This window comes from Cucurbita maxima, unplaced genomic scaffold (assembly GCF_002738345.1).
Source record: "Cucurbita maxima cultivar Rimu unplaced genomic scaffold, Cmax_1.0 Cma_Scf00026, whole genome shotgun sequence".
Lineage (NCBI taxonomy): Eukaryota > Viridiplantae > Streptophyta > Magnoliopsida > Cucurbitales > Cucurbitaceae > Cucurbita > Cucurbita maxima.
This window is the reverse complement of record NW_019272042.1, coordinates 1132518-1145252: the sequence shown is the minus strand read 5'-3', so window position 1 is coordinate 1145252 and position 12735 is coordinate 1132518. Positions and strand designations below refer to the sequence as shown.

Sequence of the window (12735 nt, the reverse complement as noted above, 5' to 3'; positions counted from 1 at the left end):
GCAGATGAATGGTGGGTTTTTTTGGTGAACCAATTTTCCTACATGTTTTTAACGAATCTCTTGTCAGAATTTGGTTGGTGAGCTCATGTTTCAGCTGCGTACGGAAGTGTTGGTCCAACCTCTTACTCGCTCGAGTGGTAATGAGAAGTGTTTATATGATCTTGATAATCTGACTAATCTGTACGTTTAATAGTCCAAACCCATCGCTAGGGAGAAGATATTATCTCATTTAGATTTTCTTTTTCTTCCCTTCAATGTTTTTAAAAGGCATTTGCTACCCGTAGGTTTCCACACCCTTATAAACAATGTTTTGTTCTCCCGTTTTCTCCTAGTCGAGGTGGGATCTCACAATTACTCATAAAGATTGGGTGGGTTAAAAATTTTTCGGCTTGTGTTGGGGTTGAATTTTTGAAAAATCGAAAACTAAGGCGAATTTGAGAGTTGACATTTTTCAACAAAACCAACCCTACCCTATCCTATGTTTAAGATAAAATGAAGAATATTTGACATTTATAAGCAATGTTAGTGATGCATTGTGGCGTGTGAGTGTTTGATATTTGAGTTTTATTAGATTTTAGTTACTAATATAATATGTACTGTGGAGAAGTATAAGTTTTCTAAAAAAAATATAATTAAAAAACAACCCGACAACTTAATCCAACCAAAAAATAGAGTCGGGTTAGGTTGAGTTGTGAATTGTATTTGGATTACTGAGTCACTAATCCAACTAACTTGAAACTTGAGCTGGTCTAAAAGATTTTTCCAACGTGAAGTCAAATAAATTGTTAATCTAACCCAAATCTTACGGGTAATATTGGGTTGATCGAACTTTTCAAGTCACGAACGTTTTTAGTACTCATAGGCCAATCATGAAGCTACAAAATTGGTGCTCCTTAACAAATCCAAATTCAACTAAAAAACAAGCTTATAAACATGCCACCTCTCCAATTGCCACCCACTTCCACATGTTTGTTGCAGTAGTTGAGCTCCAAAACCAACCCCCTCATCAACCCCTCTCCAAAATTTGTCTCTCTTCTCTATAAATCCCCCAAACATTCCTCTGTTTCTCAAGCAGAGCACCAAATTCAAGTTCAAACAAACCCAAAATGAAGCTCCTTGGCCCCTTTCTTCCACTCCTGGCCTTGGCCCTGGTGGCTGTTCTTCCGGCGAATGGCCAGACCAACGCCCCATGTACTGCCTCCATGCTCTCCTCCTTCACCCCTTGCATGAACTTCCTCGCCAACAGCTCTGCTAATGGCACTTCCCCGACCGCCGACTGCTGTAATGCGATCCGATCACTTGCTAGTGGCGGCCGGGACTGCCTCTGCCTCATCGTCACCGGAGGAGTTCCCTTTCAAATACCCATCAATAGAACTCTCGCCATTTCTCTTCCTCGCGCTTGTAACTTGCCTGGTGTCCCCCTCCAATGCAATGGTATGTATGATTCTAATTATCTGAAAGTTTGATGTTTTTTCATTGTGTTGTGAAATTTAATGATCGGGGTTCCTCTGTTTCAGCCGCTGCTGCCCCTGTTCCTGCTCCAGGTACCGTTTTTTATCGTTGAGATTTTCAGTTCTTCCTCCTGTCAATGATCAAGTAATAATCATGTTTTTGAAATGAACAGGCCCAATTGCTCTTGGACCAAGTTTCCCGCCGGAATCTTCACCGTCGGCCAGTCCTCAAGGTAATGAATAGTCTTGCTTCTTCGAATTACTCTGTTTTTTGTTCTTCTCTGAAAAACTTGGCTTTTTGCAGCGCCGGAACCCACCACGCCGGCTCTTACTCCGGTAGCTGAAACTCCATCTTCTCCGTTGGTTCCTGAAGCGGAATCTCCGACGGGGACGGCCGGAAGCCGCCCGGTTCTGACTCCCTCCTCCTCCGCCGTCCGATCAAACAGTTTTCCTTTCCTGTTTCTGGGATTCGTATTTGTAATTTTAAAATTCAACTGAGTGTTTGATGGATATTGTTGTTCCTCATGATTTCGATTTCGTTTTCTTTTTTTTATTTCTCTCTTGTAATATAATTGTTATTCGCCGGAATTTGATTGGAGTTTTATGATTCTGTTTTCTGTTGAATTTGTCAAGGGTATTTTGGGGAATTCACTTGTTCTTCCCGCCATTTTCACCTTTAAATAATCGTTTAAGAGGGACTTCAACGAACTTGCTAACAAACTAAAAGCCGTGAAGAAGAAATCTCTTGATTCTTCCATCTCTGTAATTTTCTTGAGAATTCAGAACCTTAACAATGGCGGTGTTCATTAGCGTCGTCAAATTGTTAATTGCGATTCTCACCGCGTCGATGGTGATGGTTGCGATGTCGCCTCCGACTAGATGCACAACCAGAGAGCTTCTCTTGCTTTCGCCATGTTTGCCTTTCATCTCGGCTCCACCGAACAATCTTTCCGATTCAGTTCCCTCGTCGTGCTGCGAGGCGTTCTCTTCTGCCTATGGTTCCGGTGGCGGAATTTGCCTCTGTTATTTTCTTCGTGACCCTCAGATTTTGGGATTCCCGTTGAATAATACGAAGCTGACCGCTCTGTCTTCGATTTGTCCTCTCAGTGATGGAACGCATTTGGAGAAGAATAGTTCTCTAGATTCGCTCTGTTCTGGTATGAATTCGAAACCATTCTTCCCTCTCTCGCTCTGTCGTTCTTTATTGACTTCTGGAGTTGCTTGATTCTTGAACTTCCTCGGTTTTGATCTCGGATCGTTGATTCCAACGATTCTTGTTTTCCAATGGTTTTATCGGCAATAATTAATCAAAGACTGGTTAATTTGAAAACTAATGTGTTGTTTGTTTAATCAGCTTCACGAACTCTGCCTCCTCTTCAGAGCTCGAAAATTCCAGGAATCCAAGAGCCGGATAGTCCTGGTAATTGTCTTCTGATTTCTTCTTCTATGAATTTCATCAAATCTGGATTATCAGACTAAATAACCCTTTCTTCAGCAAAGGATGCAACAAGAATCTATGTATCATTATAATCACAAACCTAGAAAAGAAGCATGTTTATTTAGTAGCGATTTGTGATCGATGGCTGACACTATTTTAACGAATACTACCTTCAACATTTTAACGAATACTACCTTCAAATGTTTGTCTACAACCATGTAGCTGAGGAGAACACACCGCCTCCTGCGGTGGCCTCACCACCCTCTACGCTTGTGTCACCGCCACCGTCTGCAGATGAATTGCCGCAGTCTCCTTCATCTGCTACAGCAAAAGGTTTTTCAATGGCAAGAGATTGTATTGGCTTATTCTTGACAGGTTCACTCTTCCTTCTCCACATTCATTCATTTTTAGAGCATTTTTCTGATATTCTTTGCATCCTTTTGTAACCATGGTGTAGAAATCTGGATCAACAGGAGCTTATGTCTATAGAATGTACAAACATGCTACAATAAAACAAATTATAAATCTTCTCCTTGTTGACTAATAAAGAGCAACGTTTTTATTGCTTTCCTGTTCTTGGCATGGAAATTTTCCAGTTTTGCACTGCTGATAAATGATCACTTCTATACATTCCCTGTGAATCTGTAAGAACAGATGACATCCCGCTAGACAATTTGTAGATTAGATTAAGAAGCTCTTGAACTAAGAGTGGGGTATATCAGTTATGCTTGATTTTTGAAACCATAAGGTGTGTCCAAAAAGTAGAAACCCTGTAGGCCCACAGGATAAGGCTCGCTATGGGTATCAAGGAGAAGATGAATCTTAACTTCAAATATTGAATCCATTTTCCTAAATCAAACCTGTCTGGTAGATAAAGGCAACTCAAATGGCAGACAGCACATAACATTTGTATACAAAACAGAGGAAGAAAATGTCAAAATAAAAGCCATGTTCTGCAACAATGTCGAACTCCTCAAACTGGAACAGCTCCAGTATCTTTAATGGATTGACGCCACGCAACCTCTCGTGCCCCATCCTTGTCTACAATCTTGATCACAAAGTTTGGTGGAGCTACAACTAGCCTTGAACGTATCTCAACGATGCACTTATCGACCAAGTCGATTGCTTCCTCAACTGACATGCCGCTATGGTAATGCCTATCCATCATAGAGAGTGAAAAGTAGGATCCATAACCAAAAGCACCTTTCTCAACCTTGTGAAGCGTCGCTATGTAATCGATGTAGTAAAGCGATGGACCAGTTTCCTTATCATAGCCAGCCAGGAGGACGTTTACCGAGTATGGATTCTGAAAATAGACAATGGTAGGAGGGCCAGTAAGACCCAATAGTAGTAGTTGCACAACAATTTCAGGAGAAATTGCAGTGTTATATAACAACAAAATAAGCTATTGAAAAATTTTACTAGCGGTTCAGCCTAAAAGCTCCTAGGAACTAAGATATGATATTGTGAGATCCCACATTGGTTGGGGAGGGAAACGAAACATTTATAAGAGTGTGAAAACCTCTCCCTAATAGATGCTTTTTAAAACCGTGAGGCTGACGGTGATACATATCGAACGAAAGCGGACAATATCTGTTAGCGGTGAGCTTGGTATCTATAAACCCTAGAACAGAGAAGTTATGGTAACACCTGTCTGTGCACATGGACATTCTGAACTAGGCAGGGTTAGATGTTTCTTACTGGAGAAGAAATCATGATAAGTTAATCAACAAAATAAATAAATACAAGATGAATAAACAAGATGCCAGCCCTTTATTTTTCCATCATTAAGAACATTCCTCCAAGAACAGAAAGAGAGCTGCTTCAGAAAGAAAGCCCAAAACAATTTCCTATTTTTATGTTAGGTTCTAGTTCTACCATCTCAACCTATCATCATCAAGTAGCCAAGCCATGCCGAGAACGTACAAGTACGGTCCAGTCCATACCTGCTCTTAACAATTCTACCAAAAATTTTACCATTTAAACCACCCCATCTATCAAATATTGGGCAAAACCAATACATCTTAATGGCAATGCAGAAACACCAAATTATTGAGTCCAAGCAATATGCTTCCGAATCTTGTGGCTCACTACACTCTCACTGTGAAATCCCACATAATTGGAGAGGGGAACGAAGTATTCCTTATAAGGGTGTGGAAACCTCCCTATCAGACGCGTTTTAAAACTGTGAGGTTGAGAGTGGTATGTAACGGGCCAAAGCTGTTACACTCACATTCATAATGCAAGTATCAAGAAATGAACAACTACCCAACAGCCTATGTATTTTCTTACCTTTCTAAATATCTCATTAGGGAAAAAGATGTGAATGCTAAAGAGGTTCGCACATTAGTTGGGTAACTGAACTCTCATAAGAAAATAGACTCAATCCCAAACATTCTTCAGCCATAAACTTCCAAGAGAGACAGGATAGCAAAAAGCCTACAACTTATAAATGTCACAAGATAAAAGATTTGTTCGCATCCTCATAGAAACAACCACCAACGACTCATTTAAAACTCTCCTACTTAACACTACTCTTTGCTAATCTGAAAACGTAAAAAAACATAAAGAATAACAGCAGAAAGGAGATAGTGTTTGAATTTGCTTCCTTCCTAACAAGAATAAGAACCCGCCTGGCCCAAGCCACCGTTACCATATATTGTCCTCTTTGGGTTTTCCCTTCTAGACTTCCCCTCAAAATTTTAAAACATGTCTACTATAGAGAGGGTCTAGCCATACTCCGACCACGCACCGTCCGGTGTCTGGCTCTGATACCATTTGTAATGGCCCAAGCTCACATCAGTTGGAGAGGGGAATGAAGCATTCCTTATAAGATTTCTTATAAGGGTGTGGAAACCTCTCCCTAATAGATAGGTTTTAAAACTGTGAGACTGACACATGGGCTAAAGTGAGCGAACAATATCTGTTTAGCGGTGGATGGTGTACTTGGGCTGCATAATGCAATTTAAGATTTACCAGGTAATGATAGGAACAAAGAGTTCTGTGAAAGGAAGAAATCAAAAGTTCTCTTGACGAGGGACCAAACCCTTGAATTCAAATTCAAGTTAATTATGAATTTGCCACCCCAGAGACAACAAGACCAGAATTATAGTATGGTGAGATGAGGGCAACAAGATTCCATCCCACAAGCCCGGAGAGAATCAAAAACAGGCAAAAATGGATCCCCCAAATGCCCACAAGAAACCTAATTTTAGAAAATACATTTCAAAGAACTAATTATGTACCTTTCTCAATGCAGTGGCGAGCTCGCCACGAGTAAAATTAGCAGCAGCAGCAGTTGTCAAAGGGATCCCATTTCGGAACTGATACAACGCGACATTCTTCTGGATGTACTCGGTGAACTGAACCCTACAATACCACAAAAACACCAATCAAAACCCCCAGATTTCTGAGAAAACCAAATCATCTGTAAAAGCTCTGTAAATCAAACCTGTCACCAGGCTCGCCGCTAGCAGCGACGAGCTTGTGAGTGTCGAGGACCATAATCTTGTCCTCGTTGGATTTATGGACCAAGATGCTGTGTACCGCCGAAGAATCGGCCGCAACAATGGTGAAACCATCACCCACTAGGCCGAAAACACATTCCATAATCTTGTTCTCTAGAATTCACCACTCTTGGTCTTCGATCCTTTGCCTCCGATGAAGCCCTTCTCTTTCTCTTTATAGAAATATGGGTTTTCCCGATCGTAAGCTCTCACAAAGTGCAACCGGCAGCCTACTTGAGCAACACGTTGTCTCGTAAATTCTGCAAAAACTGTGGCGATTTGTGAAAGATGTTTTCGTTTCTTAAGCCCAACCCACGTTTAGACTTTATGGGTTAATTTATTTTTGCATCCCTATTCCTTCAATTTATTCCAATCTCCATTAGAAAAGTAATAATAATAAAATAAATAAAAGTTTTAGGGTGATTTCTTTACTGTCTGGGCGAATTCCATCACTTGTCTCGTGTCTCAAATCACATAGGGGAAGTCTATTTATCCTCTTGAATTGAAAGGGGAAGCCTTCTTATCCATCTCCATCTGCTCGAATGTATACATTCCGTGAATTGAAAGGGGAAGCCTACTTATCCATCCGCCCCGCTCCTCTCCTTATTAGTGCAGCCTTAAGGAGTGTCTAAGTACAGTTTACTCGCATTAATCCATCAAGAACTTTGTTGCGTTTTTTAAACGGAGTTTTTAATATCGACTAATTAAAAAATATATATAAAAATAAATTTTGAAATAGATTATTTTCATTTTGAAATATATATAAAATATATATAATTTATATTAAAAATATATAAAATATCATAATAAATCAAATAATATGAATGGAGAAAATAGTTTCAATTTGGTTCGACACTTTTTATTTCTTGGGGGGCAAGGGTACAAGAAGAAGAGAGAATTCAAATCCTGAATATTTAACCTAAAACCAAAGAATTGAAGCATCATCACTACACAGATTCAAATTCAAATCGAACTGTGTCTAACAGAGTTTGTCAAGAAAAACAAACTCCAAAAAATTTCCATAACGTTAGGCCTAAACTTGATGACAGATTCCCCAGTTGCACCAGAGGTTGAGGTGCAGCAGCAACGGCTGAGAAGAACACAGGCTTTACAATTCACTGTGTCCATTCATTTGAGTTTGGATTAGTAAAAGAAGGGAAGGAGGGTATTGACTGCAGTATTAATTTCCGACTGATTCGAGTCGATGGCAGTGGCCTGAAATCCCCCTGTGGTGGAGGTAGACCAACCCTCTTACTGTTGGGAGAAACGTTCTTAACACCACCTGTGCCAGAAGGGCATTCATTAGAAACAGTTTCTGGCATCACATCCTCACAGGGGGTGGTGGTTTTCTCAAACTTGGGCGGCGCCTCTGTTTGAATGATGCCTTGCTCGTCGAGTTTGAATCGAACGCTCAATCTAGAGGAGGATTCGTCGTCAAGGTAAGATGATGGAAGTCTCCTCTTCAAATGGAATGGAAGTGAAATCAATGACCTGAAAGGAGCAACATTTTTATTCATGTTTGTCGTGAATCTCTTACTAACTTAAATAGATTGATTGCTTACCTGCGTGGTCCTAGTTGAGTTGAAGGAGCAGTGTTGATTGAGTTCTGCTGGCCTTCATCACTCTGTGCTTCTGCATTTTTTTGGCAATGTTCTCTTCCTTCTTCCTCTTGTTGAGTTTCAGTTCCTATTAGAGCTGATTCTGCAATCCAAAGAGAAAGTATTGACTTCTGAGTAGCCTACAAGTGAAAGCAGTTTAAAGTCCTTTTCTTGTTAACAAAGCCCTGTATTGTGCTCTCAATTTTTTACAAATGCATTTTATGTTACTCCCATGTCTAATGAATTTGATTGGTACGTATCGTCGTCTACCTCACGGTTTTAAAATGCTGTCTGCTACGGAGAGGTTTTCACACCCTTATAAAAAGATGTTTCGTTCCCCTCTCCCATCGATGTAGGATCTCATAATTCACCCCCTTTGGAGGCCAGTGTCCGCACTGGCACACCGCCCAGTGTCTAGCTTTGATATCATTTGTAACAGCCCAAGCCCACCGCTAGCAAATATTGTCCACTTTGGCCCGTTGCGTATCACCGTTAGCCTCACGGTTTTAAAACGTGTTTGCTAAGGAGAGACTTTCACACCCTTATAAGGAATATTTTGTTCTCCTCTCCAACCGATGTGGGATACAATCCACCCCCTTGGGAGCCCAACATCCCCGTTAGCACACCGCCTGGTGCCTAGTTTTGGTACCATTTGTAACCGCTCAAACCCACTGTTAGTAGATATTGCCCTCTTTGAACTTTCCCTTCTAGGCTTCCCCTCAAGGTTTTAAAACATGTTTGCTAGGGAGAGGTTTTCCACACCCTTATAAAGAATGCTTTGTTCCCCTCTCCAACCGACATGGGATCTCACATTGGAAAACATACCAAAGACTAGCTCAAGTTTTAAGGAAAGGATAATATACTCATCCTGCTGAATCAGGCGATCCTAGTATATCCCATGAGAGAATGTTGAAACAGATGCAGCAAGCAGAATTAGATGATAGATGGGCGTTAAGAACATCAAGGTATAATCAAACTCACCATCTTTCCTCCCAAATCCGTTTTTACAGCCTTCACATCTGCAGTTGATGGAGCATCCAACGCCGCCCTTTTTTTAAGAAGAAAAGCACCAAGATCAGTTCAGATATGATGAACAAACAACACACCAGAGAAGAACAAGACGAAAGGAAGTAATCAAATCAAATCACCTGATAGCATTCGCAGTATTTTTTCAAGCAATTTGATTTCTTACAGTTGCATCCTCGTTTATGTCGAGCCGAAGCTGGCGTCTTGTTCGAATCCTCCTGCAACACAACTTATCAAGATCAAACTGCCAGACACAGCAGTGGCAAACATTCAAGGCATATGATCTCACCCCAAGTTCAGAAACAGAATCAGAGTTCAAGATCACTTTAGGAGCAAACGCAAGTGGATTGCGAGATTCAATCTGTCTGCGAGTGTCAAGAACCACAGATTCATGTATCGGTTTGTTGAAGCAATCTAGACATGAACACGCCTCAATGCAGTACACACCAGCAGCAAAACATTCACAATATCTGAACGAAATACAGGTTTAGATTGAAATTTTAATGTTATCAGTACTACTTTAAGTGTATAAACTATTGCAGCAATGATAAGAAATTGTCACTTACAGCTTCAGGCATCTAGATTTTTTGCAGTTACAACGTTTACACGCCCCATTTCCAGTAACTTCCATCGATTTTCTACAAATCCAATCACAAATCATTAGCTACACGCGACTAATCAGAATCCAGAGAATACATAAACATATTCTACTTCGACGTACCCATTCTTTATAGGGTTGATTTGATTGAAATCTTCTCCGATCAGACTCGCTGGTTCTTGAGGGTTTTCACTTTCAGGAGTGGATGAAGCGAATAGGAATTGATCTTGGATGGAATTTGATGTAAAAATGGCGGCGGAGGAGCTGGAAAAACCCGGTCTCCTTTCGGAGCACAGATTCTCTGAATCGGAGTGCTTCAAAGACGATGCAAGATCATTCAAGTGCAAACCAATACGAGGCAGAGTGCATCGAAATGAAGAAGAAGAAGAAGAAGAACCGCGGATTGAACCATCGCCGGGCGCTGCCGCCGCCGCCGGGAGGAGCATTCCCGCCATTTCGAAATCTAGGCATCGTCTCGGCATGTTCCCGCCCTGTAGACTAGAGAGAGGCTGCACAATCCCAAGTTCACAAACACAATTCCGATCAGCCATTTTCCTTTTTTTTTTTGAGAAAAAAATCTCAAAATTATAGAAATAATAATTTGAAAATTCATTTTAAAATGCAAAATTAAAATTTTAAGCATATATAAAGAATTTTTATTTTATTTTAATTATTTTATTTTGATCCAAAATTTAAAAACTTTATATAAAGACTATATTAACAATTTATTACAAAATCTCGATATCTATTATACCAATTATTATTTTTTAATTTTGAGAACATTCTTATAAATAAAAAAAAGTAAATAATTAAACAAAGAAAAATCATAAGTTGAAAAAAATGTATTACTTTATTTCTTTTTGACCACCGTCAATTAATATCTCAATGAATTTCTTCTTCAATATTCTTTTAGGCTTTTAAATAATACTTTTCTTGCTTTATTAGCCATTTTTTGAAAATATTAAAAAAAGAAAAAAAAGTACTATTTTTCAAATTGAAAATACCATAGACTTGGTTTTTTTTTAATTTAAAATTTAAATGTTAGTGAAAAATAAAGAAAAAGCAAAAATTATGTTTGAATTGAACCAAAAACATTGTCAAACATTGTCAAAAGACCAAATTTTTTACCTTGTTCTCTGTTGTACTGTTCAAAACGTCGCCGTTTTTAACTCCATAAGCCTCGCCAGCGCCGGAATTGACCATTTCCGGCGGCTGAACTCTCGGAGTTAAGTCGTCGCCGGGAGGAATTCCCGGCACGAAAATCTCAAGTAACTGATCCATTAATATAACCGCTCCTTTATTTTTGGAAACTGCAGGCGGGGATCTCGATGCGTTCGAAAAATTCGGCCTGTAAAAATTAATTATTGATTAAAAAAAATAAAAACGAAGCAAATCGAATTGAATGCAAGTGTGTTTGTTTCTCCTGTTACCGTTTTGGGGACTTGAGAGGACTGAACTGCGGCAGCGAAGTGAAAACTGGAAGGGAAGGGAAAGAAATGGAGTTGAATGTTTGAACAGTATGAACAGATTTAACAGGCTTTATGGGAGATAGGCTGTTGATGAAGTTGAAAACTGGTGAATCCTGCAGTATAATCAAACAATTTCGTTAAATTTAACAACTTTTAAACCAGGAAGAACATGGAGTTCTAAAAACAGAGTATGAACACAGAGTATACCCATATCTCAAATTACACGAGACCCAGAAAAAGAAAAAGAATCCCAATTGAGAAACTTAAAAGAGGATGAAATGGAGTATAATAACCGAGAATACCCATATCTTAAACTACACAAAATACCCAGAAAAAGAACCAAATTGAGAAAATGAAAACAGGGCAAAAATGGAGGTGCAATTACAGAGGAAGAAACAGAGAAACCCATGTTTCAGAAACTCAAAAGAGGGCGAAAATGGGGTTTCTATAAAGAAAAAGAGAATACCCACATTTCAAATTACGCAAAAGAACCAGAAAAAAGAACCCAATTGAGAAACGGAAAAGAGAACAAAAATGGAGATGAATGAAGAACAGTCCTGTAAATGGTCAAATATGAGAAAACCCGGATGGGGAAAGAGTTCATAGAAGAAGAGGGGCTGAGAAATAGACCTCGAATTTGGAGAGGGGAGGCGGCGGCGGCGGCGGAGGCTTGGTGGGTTTGGTCTTCGGCGTGGAATCCATTGTTGAGTGAACTCAGAGAGTGGAGATGAAGAAAAGCAGAGGGTTCGCCATTTGAGGAGTAGAAGAAGAAGAAGAAGAAGATTGAAAAGAAGCGGGAAAGTGAGAGGCAAATTGCAAAGGGTGGGCTGTAAGCAAAGCCCAAAGCCACTCGCTGCAACCCAAATGCAGGGTTCGATGTTGGCGCTCTGTAACTGCAAATTCTCTCACTTTTCATAAAGTAACGCTTCCTTCATTCTCTTTTTAACTCTCTCCTCTCCTATTTTCCGCACCAACCCTTTTTTCTTTTCTCTTTTTCTTTTATTAAATATCGCCCCACTCCCTCCGTACTAAGCTCGTTCGGTCACACATCACCGTGCATGCATGCATGATCTCTTGTTACGGCTCTTACCGACCTGCCTCTATTCTAAGTAAAGTCGTTTGGTTCGATCTTGTTTTTATAGCCCAAAATCCATTGAATAACACTATTGCATCTCATTTCATTATCGTGATTTCTAACATTACAGGCCACACTTCATGATATCGTCTAAAACCCTGAAACACTTTCGACTTTTGTTGCTCACTCTAACCCACTTGTTGAAAATCAACCCATTAGTCAACTTTAATGTTACGGTTACACTTTCGTTTCACGTTTGGCTCTGATACTATTTGTAACAGTCAAATTCCACCATATTATCTGCTTTGACTCGATACGTATTATTGTCATCATCGGTTTCGTTTTTGTTTAGGAAGTGTCACATTTTATAAAAATTTAGAGAAACTAAAATCAAATTATTAAAACCAAGTTGACCAAGTCCTAAAAGTAAAACCTCCTCCCTTTGGAAAATAAAAATTAAAAAATAAAAAGAAAATCTCTGACATGGAGAATGAGTTTGGAGGATAATATCGTAATTTGGCATGTCTTGGGGCTTTAAATTGTCAGTTACGATCCTTGTCAGCATCCACGTCAA

At 39.7% G+C, this 12735-nt stretch overlaps 4 protein-coding genes across 4 annotated transcripts; 2 read left to right on the top strand and 2 right to left on the bottom strand.

The window, feature by feature from the left end:
* The first annotated feature begins 1054 nt into the window (after nucleotides 1-1054).
* Nucleotides 1055-2066, top strand: LOC111499392 (non-specific lipid-transfer protein-like protein At2g13820). The gene is made up of 4 exons (XM_023150984.1): nucleotides 1055-1434; nucleotides 1518-1544; nucleotides 1625-1684; nucleotides 1756-2066. Exons 1-4 carry the CDS (start codon nucleotides 1107-1109, stop codon nucleotides 1947-1949), a joined length of 609 nt encoding a protein of 202 aa, XP_023006752.1. The 5' UTR covers nucleotides 1055-1106; the 3' UTR covers nucleotides 1950-2066.
* An 88-nt stretch (nucleotides 2067-2154) lies between these two features.
* Nucleotides 2155-3537, top strand: LOC111498879. The gene is made up of 5 exons (XM_023150233.1): nucleotides 2155-2608; nucleotides 2806-2871; nucleotides 3112-3233; nucleotides 3347-3381; nucleotides 3486-3537. Exons 1-5 carry the CDS (start codon nucleotides 2245-2247, stop codon nucleotides 3535-3537), a joined length of 639 nt encoding a protein of 212 aa, XP_023006001.1. The 5' UTR covers nucleotides 2155-2244.
* A 162-nt stretch (nucleotides 3538-3699) lies between these two features.
* LOC111499391 (proteasome subunit beta type-2-A-like) lies at nucleotides 3700-6682 on the bottom strand. The gene is made up of 3 exons (XM_023150983.1): nucleotides 6341-6682; nucleotides 6135-6258; nucleotides 3700-4195 (listed from the first exon to the last, which is right to left on the bottom strand). The coding sequence occupies exons 1-3, from the start codon at nucleotides 6496-6498 to the stop codon at nucleotides 3863-3865; spliced, it is 615 nt and encodes a 204-aa protein (XP_023006751.1). The 5' UTR covers nucleotides 6499-6682; the 3' UTR covers nucleotides 3700-3862.
* Nucleotides 6683-7229: 547 nt separating this feature from the next.
* Nucleotides 7230-11931, bottom strand: LOC111499366 (CRC domain-containing protein TSO1-like). Its single transcript, XM_023150943.1, has 10 exons — nucleotides 11717-11931; nucleotides 11048-11199; nucleotides 10746-10965; nucleotides 9741-10126; nucleotides 9586-9657; nucleotides 9309-9489; nucleotides 9142-9237; nucleotides 8975-9041; nucleotides 7958-8096; nucleotides 7230-7886 (listed from the first exon to the last, which is right to left on the bottom strand). The coding sequence occupies exons 1-10, from the start codon at nucleotides 11786-11788 to the stop codon at nucleotides 7511-7513; spliced, it is 1761 nt and encodes a 586-aa protein (XP_023006711.1). The 5' UTR covers nucleotides 11789-11931; the 3' UTR covers nucleotides 7230-7510.
* Between the last annotated feature and the right edge of the window lie 804 nt (nucleotides 11932-12735).